Genomic DNA, 24992 nt, shown 5'->3' with positions numbered 1-24992 from the left:
ATTTCATTTGTATTAGAAGCTAAGCTTTATTTTGGTAGTTAAGATGCTTGCCTTCCAATCCCAGGTTTCTGAATTTAATTCCTGTCAAGGAATTCTCATTAATATCAAAACATAACTCCTAAGCTTTTTAGCAAGTTTATTGTAGAGCATCTTATATTGTTTGTCTTTTGAAAGGGAATTGTCACTTGAAAAATAATCAAGTTTGCTGTTAAAATATCCTTTGCCCTTGTGTCTAAAAAGTAAATATGTATATGACATGCGTGTTTGATACTATACTGTAAACGTGATGAGTAAATATTAAAGAATAGGCCTATATGTATAAGCCAAATGTTTATATTTTTCTAAAACATTTTAAAATAAATAAACCAATACGTTGATGTTGACTTGCGTAATTCAACATTAACCTTAGTATTGGTTTATTAATGTTTTAAAATATGTTGCACATATCAATTATGCAAAACTAGATGAAAATATTTAATCATTTATATTTTTCTGGCTTTATGATAAATATTTTTTTTTCCAATGATAGTACACTTTTGTTCTCAAAATGTTCTTATTTAGTTCTTAATTTACACACTTTTCAAACATAGAAAATTATCATTGTACAGCAATATACACTGTACTGGGAGGTAAAAGCGGCCCTGTAAAAAATGGCCCCTAAAAGAAAGGCCCAGCAAAAAAAGGCCCCGGTTTAAAAATGGCGAGGTAGGTACACCTACTGCACTGTATTATAGAGGGTATTACATAGTCACACCTACTGCACATAAGGTACAGATATAATTTTTTGAACAAATTCTCATGACCATAACTAATCAAGCCATAATCTATAGTAGGGTTGTGTACTATCATTTTTGTAGTCCATTGCAAATGAACCATTGAGTATTTGTCCTATAAAAAGTGCATTAATTTGACAGATATAGCCTACAAATGACCAGCGACCTCTGAAAGTACAAACAATTATTCAAATTGCTTACAGTACTTTACAAGTGATAAGTAGTTGTCTACATTTATTACCATATAAATAAATGTAAATAAATTGTAAGTGGTGGGCTTCCCGCTATTGAATGAGATTTTAATAAATAAATAATATTTTTTTTTATGATGACCTATCCAGAATACCACATGCTGAAATGCTTAGCTTCGTGTGAGCAAAATGGTCATCATTTCAATTTAACACTTTGATTTCCCAGCCAAACATAATTAAATGAGTGACATTTAAAAACAAGCCCATCTCGAAAAGAAGCCCATCAGCTTCTTTTCAAGATAGATGGGCTTTTTTTTTTCGAGATAGTGCAGTACATACACTGTACATGAGTTTCAAGGTAACAAAATAAATTAAAAACCTATGCTTGGTTTATACAGTAGTTTAGGCAGTGGCGGATTTAGAGGGGGGCGTAAGGGGCGTACGCCCCTCTATTTTTTTTGTAAAAAATTTGTTTTGTAAAGCTTATCAGAAATTTACCATGCTAAATATTAAAAATTAATCAAATATCAAATCAAAATTAATAAAGGTGCTAGAGGTTTAAGGGAGAATCTCCCCTTGCACTCCTAACAGGGGCACTTTCCTGAGACTGTAACTTAGTTCGGACATTCACATCCCCTCTTTCCTACCGGGCTGGATCCGCCCCTGTTAGGGGATTAATGCCGGTTAATACACTCCATGATTCTATGTTACAGTGGCCCTATTTATTGTTTTATGTAGTACATGTAATTCTTAAAATTTGCAGCATTCATTTTGAAAAGAAGCCCTCCTCTTTACTTTGCAAATGTAGCCTCGAAAAGAAACCCATGTCGAAATCCAAAGTTCACAATAAAATGAAGATGCCCAGGGCTTCAATTAAAGGTTTTACGCTAAAGTATTATTACTTTTAATTTACAATAAAAATATTTTCTCATTCTAATTCAATAACTTGCTTAAACATACAAATTAAGCAATTCAAAATCTTGAATTTTATTATTTAAATTTCTTAGCAGGACATTTCATGCCTAACTTGTAATTTCAACTCAAAGTGCAGATAAATTAATTCATAAACTCTAATCTTGAAAAAGCTTAATTTGAATTAGCATCCTTATTGGATTTAGAAAACTTCATCTCATTTTTGGTCACAATAATCAAGAGAATCTGCAGAGACTGGTTAATGTTGTTTTACAAAATGTTTTTGAGGGTTAAGCATTACTATAGTAAATTTAATTTAGCAGCTTTTCCTTGATGAATAGAAACTTAGAATTTGCCAATGGCCTCCTGGTACACTTAAATTGAATTACCTTGATTTTAAAAGGTGACACAAATCTAGGTTTATGTATAATTTCACTGGATACAATAAGATGTTGTTTTCACCACAAAATCAATTGAATTGTGTAAAGAGTGAAAATTAGATTAATACCTGTGGACGCCTAGGCATTAATGTACCCACTCATAGTAAAATTGAACATGGGCTTGTATTAAAACAACTCTTGAGGGTTTTAAATGTGAACTACATGAACTTTTAACATTTCTTTGCAATAACTTTGTTTCGAAATACTTACAGTATTGTGAAAGAAGTACAAAATGATTTATACAAATTTCTTATAAATAGATGCATGAAATGATAAATTATAGATTACCATTTCAATATTTTACCTTTAAAATTCAATTAATTGCTTTTTAAGTACTTTCTTCTGTATTCCTTAATGTTAAGTTAACATGGTTAAAAGGTTAATTATAGGCATAATTGTTCAATATCTTGCATAGTTTTATAATTTTGTATCACAAAACAAGGACCTGTTTAGGTAATGTAGGTTGTACCCTCCTGATACGTTATCCTATATAAAATATGTTAAATAAATAAATAAATCGTTTCCTACTGTTGAGGTGTTCTAAATATGTTTGAGTTTTTTCCTCAGGTTTATTCAATTCTCCTGCTAGATATGCAACATATTTTACTGCAGTTACTTCAGACCCACTTAAAATAAAACTCCTTTTCTGTTTACGTGCAATTTCTCATCATCTCTACCAATTTATGAGGCAAGGAATCGGCAAGATGCTGTGTTGCTAAATTGGCTAAGACTTCAGATCCGCTTTTAATCATAGCCAAAAACACTCCGACAATTTGATGATAGAAACTTCCATTCACTACCAATCATTCAATTCCAAAAAATCATCTAAATATGGGTCACATTGTATGACTAAGCCTTTGAGTTCACACTTAATATCCAGATCGGAGCTAACCAAGCCTAAACCGTTACGCGTGTGAGAGCGCTATTGGTTGCAAGTTGATCTTATTTTTATCATTATCCAATAAGACGTACGTATTTCTAATTTCCTATAAGTCATTGATCCCACCATCATCTTCTTGATATCTGGATCGGGAATTTTCTTGTATGAATGTAACAGTGAACACGTACCGGTTCGTTATTAATCTGGATCCTGTTAACCGTTAGGTGTGTTTGCATGTGTGTGTGTGTGTGAACATAACCATAATCTTAAACTAATAGTAGAAAGAGTTTATCTCTACTTGTGCATGCAGTAATACCTTCTACAGAAATAATTAACATCAAGAAGCTACTAAAAAAAGGTCCTAGATAAAAGTTTTGCCCAGGGCTAAGTGATTGGGGATGTTGTTCAGTCAATAGGTTCCTGTTATTTAGGTTAGGTTCACAAGGCGGCAAGTTGGACTTAAAAGGAGTCACACACTATCATAATCAATTGAAACGAGAAATTGACAATCAATCAATTTAACCTTCTTATCCTGAAAACCATACCCTAGTTGACAGACTAGATACGTTGTGCAATAATGCAAGTCTATTTGTGTTAAAGTGAACCTGATTGTGCATTGCAAAAAATGGGTGATAAGATCCAAATTCTAAAATGTTTTGACTAAAAAAACTGTACTAAACGTAATGTTCTGGCCTCATATTGTGAAAGGTTAATAATATAAAATAATAAATATACCATAATAATTAAATTAAAAACTTACCAACACAGTCACAGCAGTCAAAATATTCTCCCCCTAAACACTTGGTACAGTTTGCACAGCAACTACAATTACCCATCAAGCACTTTCCACAGGCGCCAATCAACTGACATTTGGTAACTATCGGTGCACAGTGCTCATTGCACGATAATACGACATACACCAACGCTATCGCTAACACACCAACAAACATGTACGGTTTCATGTCAACCTGTAAATTAATATTTAAAAAATGGTATAAAATCCAGCAAATTAAGATCTGTACATTTAGGAAGGAAATCATAAAATGGGCAAATGGACCTTTCTGGAGCAGTGGCGGCTCTAGGGTATATTTTTCTGGGGATGGGGGGGCTGAGCTGTCCGACAGGGAGGAACTTGAGCTCGTAGGCCCAGGCTGGGGGAAGGGTCTTAGAGGGTGTTCCCCCCTCCCAATGAGATTTTTTAAAGGAGAGGAACCTCTGGATGGCCAGAAATGACATTCTCAGTCTGTAACAGGTATGTGTTGACTTGGTGTGGGCTTATTTTTATATTTTTTTAGTCTATTGATTGATTGATTGATTGATTGGATTTATTCGGTGTAAACACCAAGGATAGCCCACGAAAGTCTAGAAGAAGACTTATTTTCAGTGGGGTCCTTCTGGTGGTGATTGGGCAGTACACTGGGAGACAATCCCCTACTCTTTTCCGAAGAGTGTACTGCATTCTTTAACATGCACATGGGCCATAAATGCACACAAGATTCAATCAAGAAAACACAAGCATGCAGTGCAATACACGCTCCAATGCACATACTGTAACCATGGAGGCTGTAAGTAGTATATGCATATATGCAATACACTTGCATATTCATGACCTCTTTAATATGCATGAGATAATCACGGTGTTGGTTAATTAGTATTTACCTCATGAAAAATATACTTATTCTCATTTACATAAATGTATTATATATATTGAACACTATGAGAATTCAGTAAATTACAAAAGAAATCTTTGGTAGAATATTTATTTTCCGACATTTATTTGTGCAAGAAACTCTTCCATTTATATGCATATCCTGCTATTGTTACTGTAGTACTATAGGCAGAAATTGTTATCTAATCTCTTTTGAATTTTACCAGAAGGGTAGAACACCATTAGGTGCTACCCAGTTAATGTTTAATGGTAATTGTTATTCATAGGTTGTAGCATTGTTTATATTGATATTAGAAGTATGTTTTTGTTTGGAATTGGTATTTTCATGTCAGTAGGTCTTTTAGGTAGTAGTGCATCCAAAGGGGAATAATAGCAGATCAAGTAACTTTCAAAGCTTCTATAGTTACTGGTAATTTATTGTAATATAATTTTTTTTATAGTAATACTTTGGAGAAAAGAGAGGAGTTTGAATAAGCTACATTTATGTTGAGTTTATCATATGTGTGATAATTTTTCATTTCCATTTATATGTATGTCTGAAATATTGTACCGAATAAATTGAAGAGAGAGAAAAGCTGACATTGATATACTTGAGAACTTAAAATTCTGCCAAATTAATTCTGTTTAGAAAGTAGGCCTATAGCATAACTGGAGAAATAGTTTACAGTAATGACAGTATTTGACACAATAGGAAGGATGTTGAGGAACATGATTCAATTCAAAACATGCACAGACATACATGCTACAATGCACGTAGATACACCAACAACATTCGTAGTGAACATAATACTGTAATCCATATGGTCTATATAATTTCATGCGAGTCATACTCAAAATTGATTATAAGTACTTGCTTAATGTAGACTATAATTATTATTGATTATATTTCTGTTACTATTAGAATATTAAATTTTATTACTTTTAATTTTTCTATGAGACTTTAGTTCAGCATGGAAGAAAAAAATTACCCCAACTGTAATCATTAATGAGAGGTTCATGTCATTAGGCCTACATGAACGTCCTTTCCATCTATATAATAAGAGATAATGCAACCTCCATAGCGCTGGATGCACGCCTATGGTTGCTACTGTGTATATTCGTACCTGGATATACATGCAAATTATTACAATGTGACAGACAATGCGATTTTTAATTACTTTCATGATAGTATTAATGTGTAGAAAAATTACATAACATTTGTTAGCATCATAATCAATGTATGAGTATTCAAATTTAGGCAACTGGCAATAACTTTTACAGTTTATAAATTCTGTATTTTTTTCTGACTAAAGAGTGCACTAAGGACTTATTTCCATTCTACTCTAGATCAAAGAGCTTGATACCTTATCTCATGAGTTCCTTCCTTTGATCTTTCATGAATGAACATTGTAACCAAGATACAGGTGGGTATTTAAATTTGTTAAGTAAGGATTGTATTTTGGAAGTATTTAGTATCATGGGTGATTTTTTGTTTTGTGTATTCTTATATACATAAACGTCCTATACACATATTCTCTTTTTTTTCTATTTATATTCTCCTATTTAATTAATTATTTAATTATATATAATTCTTTTGAGAAAATGACATTTATATTGTGAATTACTTTTCAGTTTTATATAGGGTTTCTACAGTGCTAATCAACAGGCATTAATGCTATCAAATCTCTTTTGAATTTGTCCAGGAGGGTAGAACACCATGAGGTGCTACCCATTATAATAATTGAAAAGTAGAACTTTGACAATATTTATTGTAATATAATTATAGTATATGTAATATAAAATTATATTTATTATTTAATACAACAGGTGACAAGCATCCTGACCATGGCTCTCTCCTCATGATTATTGTTATACAAAAATTGAAATATACAGTAAATATAGTATAGGCCTATAATGCATATAATGTGGAATAATTGTGTTGATTATTTCTAAAATCTTAATGATGTGCACAAAACATATGTAATTAATTATTTTTGATTATAAAAGTTCCCTTTGAACATATTATTATTATTGAATACTCTGACATGAATAAATATGAATATAACCTTGGGCATAAAAAGTATACCTAATAAACAAATTTTGATCATTTTCTAGTAATTTAAGTGAGTAAGACCTATTTATACTTTTGTTAAAACTGCTTAAACTTTTTTTTTTGTTTTGATATGATTAATTAAGAATTACAGTAGAACATAATATAGTCTGTAGATGAATAGAATAGTAGGACTAGATTTGAAATTCATATAAAAAAAGTCTTCTAGAAAAGAAATTTAAAGCCTTTTCTACATTCAGGTTTTATCAGTTACCTTATACTATAGTATATTTCATATTAAAATTAAAAAGTTACATTTTTAATTGTGAATAACTTCTTTGTTTATATAGGTGTCCTACAGTTATATTTAACAGGCATAAATGCTAATAAAACCTCTTTTGAATTTAACCAGAAGTGTGGAAAACCATTAGGTGCTACCCACATACATAATAATAGAACTTTGCAATTTGCAACTCACTCAGAGATGTGGTTATGGTGGGTGGAGTGACCCAGAATAAAGCTAATTTGAAGGCCTTCCACCCAACTTCATTAACTCCCTTGCCCATACATTTTTTTACAGTTAACCTATCAATGTTATCATCCACTCACCCTAAAAATGTCTACCACCCACGCTTAGCTTTCTACAGTTACAACCATGCTCACAGAGTTATGAAATGAGTATTTATAGACATTTAATTCGTAGAAGTGGTTTGGCGCAGTGGGAACGGTTTGGGTTCCCAACCTCGAGGTCGGGGTTTTAATCCCCCCCGCTGTGCATTTTGCTTGTGTCCTTGGGCAAGGCACTTTATTTACATTGCTTCTCTCTACCCAGGAGTATAAATGGGTATCTGGTAAGGTTAAATGCCAAAATGCGCTGATGAAGCTGCTGCACTTTATGGAACAGTTTGTGTTCCATAGGGGTCTAATTCAATGACCGGGGGTAGTAATTTGAAGCGCTTAGAGGCCTTGTTGGCATTAAGCACTATATGAATATAACATATTATTAAACATAATAATTAACCTACCATAATATGGTAGGTTTATTAAATGTCTATAAATATAATAATATCTATAAAATATTGCTAGTGTTGTTTGTTCCAGGTTAGGAGGCACCTGATCCCAGAAAAGATCAAGACTTAACCGATGCTAACCGGAGTACATAAACACAGATCTCCGGTTGGCGGTGATGGTGTAACCCCATACTTCGTGCTGAATATATTCAGCTGTCCCTAAATAACAATTAACAAATTTAAATTAAATCTAGGATGTGTCCCAAATTTGTGTACATACAGTAAGCCATTGATTATTCATTAGAAGGACACTCTAATATAATTCTAAAGCTACAGGTCAACAAACACAATTTACTGAGTTTCACCACTATAGATAAACACAAGTCAATGTTGATTATCCTTTTAGATAATATCCTTTTGAATGCTGTGGCCGGACATTGCATTGTGAAAATAGGATACTTATTAATTTGCATTAATTATGTTTTATCTGCTCCAGTAATTTGCTTGACTCTTGAAAATTATTCGGAGAGCGGAAATCAAAGCAGATCGAGCTGTAGGCATATTATGCAGTTAGCATTTCATTATAGATAATGTTTCAATCTCTTATATTTCCGTAAATGTTGTTGCCAACTCCTTCCCTGTGGGTGTTGCATTCCTATAGTCTTTATTTCATTTTGGTCATATCTAGTTTAGTTCACCATCCCTCACTTTTGAATAAGATTCCGTGTAGGCCTAATGAATATACTGCAAAATAGAAATCTGTGTTAAGCTCTTGAGCCTATTTTCGCCTAATATGACTTCCTTTATTATTTTTAAGGAGGTAATTTTGATTCATTATGTGCTTGTTCAACATTACAATGTGACTCACCAGTTGTATGTAAGAGTTTTTCTATACTAAATCTTATGAGACTTACAGGGACGTAGATTAGTGTGGGTGACGGGCACCCACGCTTGAAGTTTTCCACCCAGAAGGCTTATTTCATGACCCTCCACCTACTTTTATTAACCCCCTTTACCATCCTTAAAATCTACTCTATAAATGTTATCACCCACCCACCCTTAAAATGTCTACCCACCTACCCATAGTTTTCTATAGCTACAAACTGTAGACTATGATCAATTGATTTTTTATGGCATCAATAAGAATTTGAGCCAGCATCATACAGTAGCTGTCATAGTACATTTGATACAATAGGAAACAAAACCACAAACAAGCTGAAATCATGTCGTTGGCTCTGCACCTGCAGTAGTATCTTAGTACAATTCTTACGTGCATGCGCTCTGGTTATTTTCTTAATACCCAAAACCAATCAAAAATGTATTAAAAATTACTGGGACTTCCAAATAAGCCCCTCCTTAGGGAACCTTGTCAACGACCTGGTCCCCAGCTAATGGAAGAGTGACACTCCTAAATGCTCAGGAATTTTAAATCTTTAAAGTTGGCAATGTAATAAGGTTTTCTATATACACTCAACACCCACATCTGACTTTAACTTCTGTTAATATATTTCATATGTACGTTAGGCCTACAGAGCAAATGTACGTGTAGTATTGTATGTGGTACTGTAAATTATGTTTGATAGATTAGATGTTACTTTTATAGGCCTGCTAGGAATTTTTATCTAGGAGCACATTAGTCATTTTGCTCAGGATTTGTTTATAATAATTGGTCCATTGACCTAAACCTGTATATCAATCAGCACTTTCATATCAAATGCGAGAAATTGGAGGGAAATATTTCAGTAGAAAAAAGCATTTAAAATGCATAGAGCCTGGCATAACCTTAAATTTCTGGCTGTAAATTTCTGGATTTTTAAAGAAAAAGTTTTTTTTTTCATCTGTGTCTTATTGAAAGTGATAACTTATGTGGTTCTTATGAGAAATTATAATTTCTATACTATTCTATAAAGCTTGCATGGTGAAGTAATAATATATTAAATGGTAGATAGTTCTGAAAAGAACTGTTGTTTGTGTTGAGAATGTTTCTAAATTTCTATATTATTTAATTTAGGGGATTTTATTTTCAATTATTTGAGTGGCATGTCTTTTTAAAAACTTTAATTTTGCTAATGACATAATAATTAGAGCTATGATAATACTGAGACTCTGCTGGAATAGTATCTCTCCAAATATCATCAAATAGACACAAGGTGATACATTATGGGTGCAACAGCTTGAAAATGCCTCAGAGTAAGGAACCTTTACCAATTCCATCTCATGTTCCAAAGATTCAGCTGGAAACATGTGGAGCATTCCTAATTAGTGAACTGAACCTGTCAGAACCACTTAAGCTAGTGAAAACATCATTGAGATAAGTTGATTGGCTAAAGATTGTTTTACAGTACTGCAGGTTCAGTAGTCTTGATAGCAAGTCCTGCTGTCCAAGCGTGAAAAAGATTGCTCCTCTTTCAGCCAGCAAATGTAGGTCATCTTGTACCAATCAGTAATACCATGGAGGTGATAGTATGGCATAAACACAACACCCTATTCATGATTCTCAGACACTATTAAAATCCAATTATTTGTGGTTTATGGTTTCTACAATGCCCTGGTTATTACCAACAAGGAATGTGATATCACAGAATACATTAAAATGTCAACAATCTGCAACAGGTGATGGTGATAAAAATTAGGCACATGCCACAGCAATGTAGAGTAGCTTTGTGCTTCTACTACGTTGATCCCCAACCAAAATGTTTTGAGATACAGTATAACTACATAATTACATTTTAGTAAAAACATGAACAAATGGAAATTTAAAGAAAAGAAATATATATTTTTTAGCTATAATTATTATGCCCGTTGCTGCCATGAAATATCTGATACTAAGAATAATTTGTTCTTCCTCACAAATGAATAGTTATTTGAAGTATTTACTTCAATTACTAAATTGTTTACATTGCATTATTTACGACCTCAGATTGCCTTTTATTACTTTTTTGCCCCATACCCAATATTTTTATTCATTGTTTTCTTTCACCTTGATAATTTTGCCAAAATCATTTTGCTAAATGGAAAAACATGGTGTTATTTTCTTCCACCCTTTTCGGGTGAATGTTCAAAATATAGTTTGCTAAACCCGGTATAAAAAAGTCTTGCCTTAGTGGATTGACATGATTAGGAAACCGATTGTCGCGACGCAACTTGGATTTGAACATACAAGCACTTTTTTTCCAATGACTAGAATTATACATTATAGGCCTCTACCCAATGTTCCAAACCCATTAACTATGTTTTTCTTTTCGACAACTCTGACCTATTCAAGTAATTTTATAAAGCTTTACTGTTAATTCCAGGTCAAATCTGAGAAACTCAAAACCTGTAAGTATGCACTTGCGATTTAATGCTAAAAACTCAACAACTGTTCATACCTCTCAATTAATGATGTGGTAAACGAAACACTTGGTTTCACCTGGAAATAATCAGATGTAATGAAACCTCCAGAGGGTGATGTTTGAAATTAGATACACAAGAACGTCTCCTATAGGTTAATAACCTCCTATCATTATTTTACAGTACCACCAGAGTGAAAAAAAAACATGCAAAACGAAACTTTTTCAAAACGCATTTATTTAGTGGCACGCATCCATTTTTTATTTACTTGCAAATAAGTTACAGTAATTCTGGAATTTTTTAATATGCCTACAAGAATTGAAAGCAATTCATTAATATAAAATTACTATAAAAGCTGTATAGAGTGCTCAAATAATATTAGCCCTAATTATTGTAGTACAGTATTTTATCACAACTAATGAAGTAAAAAGAAAAACAAACCAGTGTAATAAAACTGTTAAAAACTAATTGCATAAATCAGAGTTACAAGTCAAGTCTAGAATAGTTTAATTTAACTTTTATTAAAAAATTATCAATTGATGTTCTTAGTGTCATCACATTATATTTAATTTATTTAGGGATCTAGAAATGATAAAGTATCATTAAGGCTATATAATAATTATTCTTTACATGCTCCAAAGTGAGATACACTAGTGAAAGCTTTAACCAATCCTGCGGTCAGTTTATTCTATCTGTATTTACTTCAAAAACTAAAAGTTGAGTGATATGAAAAAAAAAATGTCAACTAATGAACATGTTTCATGTTACTAGATGGTGTTTACATTAAGAAACAGATGTGAAAAATTACACCTAATATCCAATTGAAAGGCCAATAAAATCTTGTCCAGTTTAGAGACATGATTTGATCCCTTGGGTCCAGTGTGCTACATAGTGGTCAAGAATTTGCTGCTAGGGTTAGTTGATATGTCTCTTTAAATTATCCATGAACCATGATACATATACTGTACATCATGACACCTCAGCAAAGACTTTCAGGCCTGTATTAAATATATGAATTTCTCCTTCATAAACTACCTAGAGATTACTGTATTATTAAAGATATAAAGTTACTTTATTGTCTATTATACTTAGTGGAGAAATTATACATTGAAATGAAATCCTTAGGAATGCAAAAAATATATATAAATCTGATACTAGTACATTACAATGTGATAATTTATACTTTTTTAAGTAGAAAGTATAGGAAAAATAATAACAGAAACACATACAAGACATACTATATAAACATTAAAATCATTGTAGTTGTCTGTTGTGTAGACCTAAAACATATGTAACCATTCAGAAAAACCTATTTAAATCTAATAACTGGTTTATAAAACGTTGATCATAGCCATGGATTTATACATTTCATTCACAGAAATGTTCCTGTTATTGTAATCATCAGATCATTACAATTTGTCATCTGTTTCCTATAAAAGTTCAAGGCCTTGTGAAATATTTGATTGCATCCCAATTGCCAACATTCAAGTGCTGTGATGAGGATGCCAACCTAGCTTTTGTACTATTACAGAATTGGCAAGTCCAGTGGCCAAGCGGTAAGGGCTCAGTGCCACTAACTACAGCCTTAACATTGGCACCTGTTCAAGACACTCGTCCATGGTTTCTTAATTGTAACAAATATTTGGTTAAGGTTGTAAAAAACTAACAGTCCCACATGGCTTATGTGCACTTTAAGGAACCTATTTCATCTTTCAGAGAGTAGGTTACAGCCTTGTCTTGTAGAGTGATGTGAACATGAAGCCACTATAGGTCTGTCCACATGTATATGACAAATAAATGTGATATGCTTATTTGGGTATAATATGGCATCATCTTGCCCATAATATGGGCACATCACACAAATCTTTCACAAAAAATTGATAGTACATGTGGATAGAACTTAAACACCTCTACTCCTCCCTCCCTTTCCTTTTCTTTCTCTTTTGTGAAGGCCCAATTCCCTGTTCTGCCTCCCCTTGGATATTCCCCTGGTCGCCCTCATTTCTTGTGTCCTTGTGAAAGACACTTAATCTACCTTTACTTCTCTTCACACAGGAGATTTACAACTACCTGGTAGGAGGTGAGTGATCTTAAATGAAATAAAAAGTACAGAATTACACACATACTAGGAATACTCCGCAGGGAACAGAGGAAGTCCACATTGTGCATTATTGATTTTGTATCCAATGACTAGGGAAAAAAGCTCCTTGAGTAATTCTTTCTGAAATAGGTATGTACACTACATAAATAAAATAAAATAAATCAGCCTATCCCAATAAAAAATACAGACTAGTATTTGTAATTTTAATACAGAAGATAAGATAAAACATAGACGTAGTATGAACAAATTAAACATCCATATTTAATTAACTGATTTTACTGTATATAGATTTTTTGTGTTAGTTTGAATATACGAAATATTCCATCTTCTTTGGAAGTGATTTTTAACCTTGCTAGTGTTCAAATACAATATGGAGTCAAATAGAGGATATTAGGTAGTTTTCGCCGCACGACGTTAACCTTAACGTTAACGGACAACGTAATAATTTATTCATTTTGCGTTGCGGAGTACGTTAATTTCAGGATTTTACGTGCTCGACGTACGTTAGTTACGGGTTTGCGCATGCGTATTTTGATTTGTTTACAAAAGGGCGGAGTTATCGCGTTGTATGTTGGTTACTTACGTTAAAGTTAAGGCTAATGTCGTGCGGCGAAAACTACCTAATAACTACATTGATTAATGTACAGGAAAAGCAAGCAAACAGTTTATTTTACAATCAAATTGAGCTTTAGAGGATGCTGGCTTTTTCAGCAAAACTCGACATCACTTCTATTTATTGTTTTGATGTTCAAGTCTGTCCTACTTGTTGTAGTTAATAGTAAGCCTTTTAACAACTTAATTTCGCAGTTCAGTTTCTCAACTGCAATGAATTATTTTGTGTATATATTTGATTTTAATGTGAATAAAGATACCAACATATATTGTATTGGAACAATGTTCCCGCTGGTTCTATTTCTCTCCACCTTTACTATTTCATCCTCATATTTAATATACATAACAATTTTCTTTTTTGTTTCTATTTGTAAACTTCTGTTTGAAGAAAATATTGCATATAATACAAACAATATACTGTGTGAATTATTCTAGATTCCGTTGGCTGCTTATGATTTAGTACAATCCGAAAGGCACAAAGGTTCCTTACACAAAACCCATGAGACCAGCCCATGAGGTATCCTGGTTTATCCATTTAGTTCAATTTGATTTCCGGATAATTGGAACAAATTTAACCAAACATGACATCAAAATGCTTCCTTTGCTCTCTAGACAATATAAAAGAAGAGTGATACACATTGAAAATATATGGCAAGCCTACCATCTGCAGTAACCCTTAAAATTCAATAATAATAATTATAATAATTTATTTGAACGTACACTTTTGTATTAGTGGCACACGTCAGTGACGGAGCGTTCAGAAACTACAAATACTAAGACTTAATAAATTAATTACGATACAAAATCATCAATTTAACATAAAAGCAATATAACGATGGTAGTAAAACAAAAGAATGAAATTACTCATTTAAAGGAAGTTCAGTTTTTTTCAATTTTATTTTTAAGGTGTTATAAAATTTGAAGAAACACAACAGCCTGCAAAGAAAACACCTAACTTTTTTTGCACCATATTGCAAGGCCGAGTAACTACAAATCAGTCATTACAGTATGATACAGCTGTTTGTGAATGAGTTTTATAGGTTTAGACATGGTTTAGAGTATATTTTCTTTATCTCCCATCTAGTTCTTAACACCCTCAAGGTTGCTTCAGGGTAAAGTGAAATAATGTATTTAACCAAATAATAATAATACTGTAATAATAATATTATTACTTATTAAGTAATATTTCTTATTTGAATAAACCAAATGTAAGAACACTGATTTACATTTTGTGGTAGCAGGCTTTACTAATATAAAGAAAAGACAAACTTTCATCACTGCTGAGCGCTCTCCTTGCATAGTGACCAATAAACAAAGAAAGGCCAAGCATCAGGAAGCAAGAACTCAACTGATGAAAAACATTATAGAAAATTTTATAATGAACGGCTAATGACCAGTTCATCCCAGACATCTGCAAGTAGTTCATCCCAGATTCGAGGAAAACATACGGAGACTTAATTGAATAACATGGGTTTGAGTGAGTTTGTGTTTCAGGTGGAGGTTTTGAGACTAAAAAAAAGACTGAGATTGTGTCTGATGTACATAATTTGTTTTATACTGTTAAAAAGTATTTTATAATCTTTTTAATTTAGGTCCTATATATAAGTTTAAGAATGATTTTTAATTATTCTGTACTTTATAGCCATATAAAGTATAAAAGTATCATCTTTTCATCCATATTTATTCAATAAATGGATAAAAATAATTGAAAACATTAAACAATATACTATTAATTTGAACATAATTACTTTTCTTTATACTGTATTTGAATATGTTTATGTTGCATTTAAAACTATTGCAAGCAAATACTTTAATATTATCTTGATTTCCTTGTGCCTTCCAATCAAATGTAGAAAATAAAGTGGCAATTTAAGTTTTCCAAGCCGTGCTATTTATTAAAAGGTTGATACTCAGTACTTACCAACTTAAAGTATTCTCCTAACAAACAAGTAACAAAAGTTATTTATGTAATCCAAGATATAAAAATCCCTAAAAGAGGAACGTTCTTGTGATAGTATAATTAGTAAAATCAAAAGTAATCGCAGTGGTCAAGAAGCGCATATCAAGTAGGCCTACTTTTCATATTGATGTAATCATCCAAGCACTACAGTAAGCTCCTGGCATACTAACAAGGAAGGTGAAATGACACCTCTTCTCACACTGCCTTACTTTAGCCACTTGGACTCTTCCATTATTTGTTAAGGGGAGATATTGCAAAACTTTAAAACAAACTCAACATGGTTCTAAACAGTAGCTCATGAAGCTACAGGATCAATTCACTATAATTAGATTATCAAAGTGTGAATAATACTTACTTCATCCATTTCTTGATTTAAAGGGTAATTTATAAAGGGATGTACTGACTATAACCTTGACAAGAATTTTTTATTCACATCAATTAGCTAATATAGTTCGTTTGGTTTTCTAATTAACTTAGAACTCTATGGATTCAATTCTTGTTTGAGAGGGTAATTTAGTAATTTAATCAGTGTATGCATCAGGGAGGTGCTGTAAATGTTATGGAAATAATATATCGAACATTTCAAAGTAAGTTTATAAATATGAGTAGGTATGTTGTTATTTATGTTAACATTTTTATAATAACTTACATAATTTTCTGGACAGATGTTTTTTTTTATATTTTCCTTGTCAATACAAGTACAAATTATATGTGGATAAGTTAATTACTCATTAAAAAAAATACATAGGCCTATAATACAATGTGAAATATTTGTTCATGATTCCCCCACCCCCTTTCTTTTTAGAAGAAATAAGTATTAGGTGAATGGGTGTGATGTTGTGTGACTAATACTTAATTCATATGAGACACTGTTATATAGAACAAATTTAATTCTCCTGCCCTGGGTATATCATTATCAGCATTTAGCATAAGATTACACAAAGCAGATATGAAACACTTTCACCCAAAATATACATGAAGTTGTCATATGTAACAGTTTGTTTTGGGTATTCTGGTAACATGATACATGTTATTCTTAGTACAGTAGATAGGTGTGGTATAAATTATATAGTGTTACTGTACAAACTTTTTAGGTGTGGTATGTATGGGTGTGGTGTGGCTTGGTGAACTTTGGTGTAAATAGGTGTGGTACAAATGGGTGGGTATAGTGTAGCTTAGCTTTGATAGTAGGCCTACTGTTGGTATTAGTATGGTATGCTTGTGGGACTTATGGTGTGAATGGGTGTACTAAAATAAGAATAATTCTGAGGCCCTAGACTTTTGTCATGAAGTTTTGGTTGCTTTTGGAGTCCTTGGCATTGTTTTCTGAATACAGGAATGAAATGAAGTTTTTTAGATCGGTTGGTACCATGATAATGGTATCTGACATGGGCGAGGGGGGGGGGGGGTCAGACTTAAAATATAGGGGGTCAGGCTTCAAATTGTACACTTATTTGACCCCTTTCACACTTCCCAATTTGCTTTGCATGATACCTTTTATCCTTTCTAATGTACGGTTAAATTGTTTCTTTGAAGTGTGAAGAATCTGAGAAAATGAGATGAAATACAGTATATTTTATTTGATTCATTTAAACATAATAAAATGGATTTAAAAGATTTAGGAGCAGCTAAGTACTATACAATAACTAGATCATCTATCAGCTGCTCTTTCAGGAATTGTAGAGTCTAATGGAAAAGATTTGTAACATATCACTTTGCTTAGTAAACAGCACGAGGATAGGAGACAAGTGTAGATTTTAAGTAATAAGACATAAAAGTCACATCATCCGATGCTTTAGATCTGACCCCTCTGTGTATGACCTGCTTTTGTGGGTTTTAGGGAAATGACATGATTCGGCAGCTCCATTAAACCTGCTTTATAGACATTTGTGAATAAAATAAGGAGATTATAGAGAGGGTATATCAAGGAAGTGTGATGATGAGTAGGATATCACTGTGCGATGGCAAGACAAATTGGACAAGATTGTAGTAGTGTCTAGAGAGTGGAAATGATGTCCAGGTACTTATGTCATTTTGATTACAACACTGAAATGTCAGGGCTAAAAGAAGCATAATTAATATTTCCATGAGAAACCCACCCTAGTCAAGAATTGAGACGCCCGTGCTTACCACAGATAATCATGTATATAATAACTTAAAGATTATTACCTATGAAAAATCTTGAAAATCAATTTTGAAACTGACTTGACAAAAATTTCAACAGGAACATAAAAATTAGTGTTAGCCTTTTTTCTTTCTATATTCAAGTTGATAATATATGGGCAAGTTATTTAAAAATTGATTTTTTATTATTTTTCATGGGACTATATTTTTAAAATGCTGTCTACAATTGTTAATGCCATTGGAAACAAATGCATGATAAATGTTTCCATCTGAAACTTACTCCAGTTAAGATAAACATTCCATGTTTATCTCAATCATGTTAAAATAAGGCAAGCCATACAAACTTGACAAACTTTTTTTGATAAAAGAGGGCGCCATTCCCCTAATGGGAAATGGTTGTGATGCAATCATTAATTCCTTTTCCAGTACCCTTGATTTTTGCCACTCTTTAGAATTCTCCTGACTACTAGATGGGGAATAGACAAAATGCATTGTGCAAAGCTGCTCATGATAATTATTATATTTTCACTCGGTGTACCTGTAGATTGCTACTAAATTATATAAAGTTTTTGTCTACTAAAAAATTTACTTAAATCTGTTCTTTACACTGGTTCCTTTTCAAGAATTCTACTGTTCTCTATGTACTGTAGCCCAGTTGCTTTATCAACTAAGTTCACTGTGACTCGCTCAGGTTTTTCACATGTTATCAACATGATTAAAATTCTGCTTAAAGTCAATATTTTTAGGGTTTGAGTTTTTGTTACACATAGCAACTCCAACTTGTATTCCGTTTTAGGTTGTCATTCAGATTTGAAACTCAAAGTGCTTTATAAAACACAGTTACCATAAATTATATATATATATATATATACCTTAGAAAGTTTTCTAATCTATAAAAAAAAAAAACATAGTACTGGTAAGTGAGTGTGGATGGTCAAATTTATCAAGCTTTCTGCAGTCAAATATGTTTGTTTACTGAAGCATACATTATGCATGTTGTTATAACTATAGGTTACAGTTATATTTTGACAGTCTTGAACGTAGCATATCTATTCAGCCAAATTCAGTCGATTACAACCGCAAAATATATGAATTAAGAGGCAGTTAAAAGCATATATTCATAATAGCTGATATCTTTACAATATTGCTTGAGTTAGAGGTTAAAGACTTAGGATTGTGGTTTTATCCATAAATTTGTAATATACAAGAGGGATGTCGTATTCTCTTGGTAATTTTTATATTAATAAGTCTGACTATAGTTTGTTTTTATTAATATTGAGAGTCCACATATGGCTTGTCATAGAAGTTAGAGAATTCAGCCTGAAAAGCCTCCAAAGTTGTAGCTTGTACAAGTTTAAAACAATAATTATTATATTTATTTTTGGTATTTCTGTGCCAAACAAGATACACTCGCAAAATCGAAGTACATGTAACATGCTGGTTTATTTTGATATACACATATCACATTGGAATGCAGTTCTGAGGTTTTCACATGCAAAGACATGTTTTTTATGCCAAAGGAATAGGTTTGTTATTGGATAATTACTGACTTGGTATGGTCACCAAAGCAGGTAGTCTATGGTATCCAACAGGCAAAATAATGTAGTCATTGTTCTCAGTAACATAGATACAAATCATCCACAGATGTCCTGAAATACAATAATAATATTTGCAACTTCCACTTAATAAGTTGGATTCTAGTTTGTCAAAATTGTGACTTTACCAACTTTAGCTAAGAACTGATTGGCCAATATAACTTTGTTAATTATCTGATTGGTCAAACATACCGGAAACTTAGCCAATTAGCTGATTGGTCAGTTGCAATGACTTGATAGATTAATAGATAGTTTGTTAATTTAGAATATAATGATGTATTATGTGATAAATATGGGAAAAATTTAAGAAATTTTTAAAATTCTCATTAGATGATCAAATAAGTTATTTACTTCTTGAGTTGTAATTTTCAATTAAAAAATTATATACAATCGTCCAACAGGAACTCTTCGTTCCACTTACATGCGAAAATTGCAATAAACATCAAAAATATAATCAATACAATAAAATCACAAGATATAAAAAGATTATTATTATTATTGTTATTGCTATGATTATAATTAATATTGCTATATTTACAATAAATATGTAAATTACAGAAAATTATTTATAATTACAATTAAAATTATGTTTAAATAACACTTAAAAGTATATAATAAACACTTAAAAGTATATAATATAAATATATATTCTTTTTTTTAGTTCATAGACTGTAGGCTACATCTTCAGCAGCTAATTCTTGGCCCATGTGCCTAACTCAATATAAAATAAAAGTATATAATATAAATATATTTTCATTTTTTTTTTGTTTGTTCTTCATAGACTGTAGGCTACATCTTCAGTAGATGACTCAAATTTTATTCTTTAGCATTTCCCACTTTAAATGTCTTCAGCTAACCACAAATTTACACCCATCATCCTGTGAGTAAATTTACTGAATTTTGGATGGCACTAAAGTTTCCAAATTTACGCTAATCTTTAGTATTCCTTATTTTTTTTTTCTTTTTGTGCTAGAACACCTAGAATTGAAGGGGGTGGGGTAGGGTAGTCAGACACATTGGCTGGAGCATAAAAGTGTTTAATTCCAATCAGTCATCTCCATTTGGACATCTGACTGTTTCTGATCATTTTCACATTCTAATTTTTTTATTTTATTTTGAGGGAGTAAAGATTCCACACACCCTACATGTACCCCTCCTGAAGTGACAAAATTTACACTAAATACAGAAAATCATAACGGTTGTTTGTCTATCACTATTCAGTCCAGGAGACAACTGTGGAAATCACTCAACATTAGCATGATATGTAGCAAATGTTTCACTGGACACGCTTGATTATTTTTTTTCTCTTATGCAAATAATCAGTCCATTTAACTATTCCATGTCCTCGATATATAATAATTCTGAACAGTGTAGACCCGGTTATCAATGCAATACCGCGTGTCCTGGGATTTTATGACAAGCTGATGGCTTGAAATAACCCATTTTCTGTGTATGAGTTGAGTATATTTTTTGTTAATTCAATACATACAACATCATTTTTTTTATTATATGTTAAAAAGGAAGCAGAATGAAATAATAGTGATGAATTTCCAACCTACAATAACTATGTGAGACAATACATGGGAAATAAACTATACATTAGTCATCCAAATAAAGTTAAATTTGTGATCTGAGGAGTTTGTTAATAATTCATCAAAGCTTCTCCATCTGAATGTAAACCTGGTTTCTCTTGCAGAAAAAACTCCAATAAATATACAAACATACACCTATACTTACAAAATAATATTTTCAGAATAGTTGGTACCATCTATTTTAATAAATCCTCAAAAATTCAACTAACCCTACAAGAGACGTCCCTATTCAGTGTGTTTGTGATCTGTCTAATTGTTATTTTTGTTTTGTATGTTGTTGTTTTGAGACTCAATTTGTCAATTTGTGTTAGTGTAATATTTGATTTTAATTTTTTTTTTACTAAACTTTTAAAATGTTGTACTTGTTATTATCAAAATAGAAATACAGTAGAATGCCTCTTTGGGACGCTATTACCATATTAAGGGCACTCCTATTATGGGGACATCCCTATTATGGTGAAACTTTCAGCCACAAAACGAGGTAAAGTATATCTAATCCCTATTCAAGGGATACCCTATTAAGGGGAAACTTTTCTGTTCCCGAAGATGTCCCTATAATAGTGGTTCTACTGTATTGGATATGAGGCAAATTTCTGAGTAGGCCTAATTTTATGTAAATTAGATGAAGATTCCATTTGTAAATTCAGAAGTTGATTTATGTGACTTTTGAAATGTGGACTCATATTATTAATTAACTAATGAAGTGGGATTAATAATTTAATTCTCTTGGAGTACAGTAGATTTTACTGTGATTCTCTGTTCTACCAGAGGTCGTTCACAAATATCAACATTTTCACAAGTCACGTACCAACAGTACTCTTTTTCGGTACCCCTCCCTCCCCTCTGAAAGTGTACAAAAAATGTTGATTTTGCAAAACCTCCATTTTTTGTGAAGTCAACTAAAGCAGTGTACTTGATTGCTGAAAAATGAATATTGTATCCATGGTTACATTATAATTTTACCATTATTTTATATTGCATATTATTTTGTATCAACATTTTTATGCATATGTAAAAGTGTACAAATTAGTCTACCCCTTCCCCTAGCTCACTGTTTGTACACTTGTGAAAATGTTGATGTTTAACAACCCCTTACATGAAAGCATCTGTACCAAATGTTTTTAACAATGAAAACAGTTCATATGATGGATGTTACAATATAAGACTGTTGAGGTTGCATGTTCTCAGCATGAACCCAAGCACTGTAAGCAGATCTTGAAACAAATCCAAGTTTTCTATGATTTATGGCGCCTCAATGACATAAGTATTTGATGTTGTTTGACAGCTTGGAACGTGTTATGTTTTACTTCAACGTTCTGACTTTTTACGCTGTCAGCAACATAGTGTTCCCTAACGCAAACATAAAGACATAAACCTAGCATACGATGGGATTGCCGCCAAACGTCTTAGCAATACAATGTTTTTTGAAGGGTAAAACACAACAGGTATTTCTTTGTAAGTGAGTGTATTTCCTTCCCTGCTCCCGGAATTTACATTGCTTCCATTGAGAATGTATACCAATCTTTCACTTTTTTACTAGTAGCTAGTAGGCTCATTTGTTTAGATCCAGTTAATGTAAGCTTTTCAAAAACATATAGCCATCATCATTTAGTATACCAGACAAGACATATCACAAGTCACAGAAGTCTTTAAGAAATTGGTATGTTGACTTACACTCTCACGAGAAAGCAAAAATCTCACAAATTGAGAATGTTTTCATGTTATTACTACATTATGAATTGTCTCAATGAAGTCAGGTGACCTTTGATCACATTTGTAATAATAATAATAGGACTAATAATAATAATAATAATAATAATGATGATTTTTAAAGCTCAAACATCACCACTAAAATTGGTGCTTAAGGTGCAGTGTCAAACAACAGGCAGAGAACAAACAGGAATCAATCAATGTGTAAACATTTTTTTTGTAAATGTTTTTTTTTGTAAATTTTATAAATATTTTTATTCATGAGTGCAGAATATGAAATTATAATTAATTGTTAAAAAATCCATTAAACGAGATTGTGGTTTTTCTTAACTTGTGTCTGTAAACTCTAATATCTATTTAAATGTTACTGTTGTATTTAATAAAATAAAAATTGTAAACACAGAACAAAACTGTCTACAACACACTGTACTTGTATAAAACATACTTAAGTACATAGAGAAGTATTGTGGTTTAATGTAGTGAAAACAACTAATTAGAACTGTTTACCAATAATAAATAACAAATAAAAGAAACTTACACAAATGTTAATATGGTTATTCCAATTGTAAGATCCTAGAACATGTAAGTCTTCTCGTCAAATCCTAGTCTCAAATGTAAATGGTGCCCATTGCTTGTTAACTTTCTATTATTATCCTACCTGAAAAGAACATTGTATGTAGGATTTTGGCCAATCAAAATGCTCCAAAGAATGCACAAGTTGTCAGGATGATGGGTGGATAATCTGCATACAGTTGACAAAAGGGTGCTCACACTATTCTTCAGGGATAAAAGAAAGACAATGGAATGGAAGAATGGGTGGGAAAGATACTTAAAGCAAAAATTACAGAAGAATTAAATGTAAGAATTAACAGACAGCACTTATTTATTTCTTTATTTTAATTTGCATTTACTAAAAGGTCATCAGGGCCATTTCTAAGGAATTTATTTATATATTTTCAAAACTATGTACCTGATTATTATTAAATTATTTTAGTATGACCATTTAATTATTTTCAATAACAACCTGAATTATATTAATAAAGGAGTAAACATTAACATAAAAATGGGATTTATCAAAGGTCTGATTTTTCTCATTACTATATTCCCCCACCTTCATAATCGTCTTGTGATAATATTAATAATGTTAATCCGACCCCCATCTTGCCATACTTGTATGCTCATATTAAGACATTATGAAATATGTGCCATTGTTTTCCAGGTGGTTATCATAACATAAAAAGTCATGATTTTTTTAAAGGTAACTTGAGATGAAAGTTGTAATATATCTATAGCTGTGGTGGCAGCATCAATGATGATTACATCAGCAAGTTGGTAAGTTTCTGTTTTAATAGTGAAATTTTGAAACAATTTAGTAACTTTTTAATCCCCACTGCCCTTTGATGTTGAAGATATTTGAAATATAATATAATATATAATGAAATAAACAAACACACAACTAAACCAAGCTGTACTGCTGCTTTCTGAAATCCATAATCTATTTTTGCAGGTGTCTTAATTTCCTGTAAGTTTTTTACAATATTCAGTTTCTGTCATTAGATACTTGCTAAAATATAGAGAGTTTCTTTTTACACAGTGCAACTAACTTTAGCAGCAAGTAGTCTATAGATTTAAAGTTTAAGCTTTCTGATTACCAAGGGACATTAAAGATGTCAGTCAGATCACTTTACACTCACATAATTGATGCCTCTGCTGTTTTCCTCCAGTGGTGATATAAGAGTAGAGGCCTAGACTTGATTGACTGATTGATTGATTGATTGATTTACTGTCTCTGCAGTATTTATTTAGTTTTGTAATATTAAATACTCTAGAGTAAGGAAAAATTGCTTCAACTAGTTTATTACATTTTAGGGCTACATTCAATAGCTTTTAAAAGGGGATTCTAAGTATCCTGTTAAAGGTCCTTTCTTCCAACTTGGGACCCCTGTTTTAGTCTTTATATACATGTACTGTGTTGTGATAGATTATTCCATATATTTTTTAAGATAAGTTTTGGAAATAAAACGTGGCAGTTGTCAGTTCATCCAGTACCTTAAGTATGGA

At 31.9% G+C, this 24992-nt stretch overlaps 1 protein-coding gene across 2 annotated transcripts in view; it reads right to left on the bottom strand.

Moving 5' to 3' along the window:
• LOC117118144 (twisted gastrulation protein homolog 1-A-like) overlaps positions 1-23594 on the bottom strand; it is a 34999-nt gene extending 11405 nt beyond the window's left edge. The window contains exons 1-2 of one of the 2 annotated variants that reach the window (XM_033262656.1): positions 23470-23594; positions 3957-4164 (exon numbers count right to left, since the gene is read on the bottom strand). In XM_033262656.1, the coding sequence (XP_033118547.1) occupies positions 3957-4158 (202 nt within the window). In that variant the 5' untranslated portion in view covers positions 4159-4164; positions 23470-23594. Of the gene's footprint in view, positions 1-3956; positions 4165-15871; positions 16078-23469 lie in introns of those variants that run through there. The other variant, XM_033262657.1, reaches the window with a different exon arrangement.
• Positions 23595-24992: the final 1398 nt, after the last annotated feature.

Source organism: Anneissia japonica, unplaced genomic scaffold, assembly GCF_011630105.1.
Source record: "Anneissia japonica isolate Jap-2015-1 unplaced genomic scaffold, ASM1163010v1 scaffold11779_len1430905_cov172, whole genome shotgun sequence".
Classification (NCBI taxonomy): Eukaryota; Metazoa; Echinodermata; class Crinoidea; order Comatulida; family Comatulidae; genus Anneissia; species Anneissia japonica.
The sequence above is the reverse complement of the archived record's forward strand: the minus strand, read 5'-3'. Positions and strand labels throughout refer to the sequence as shown.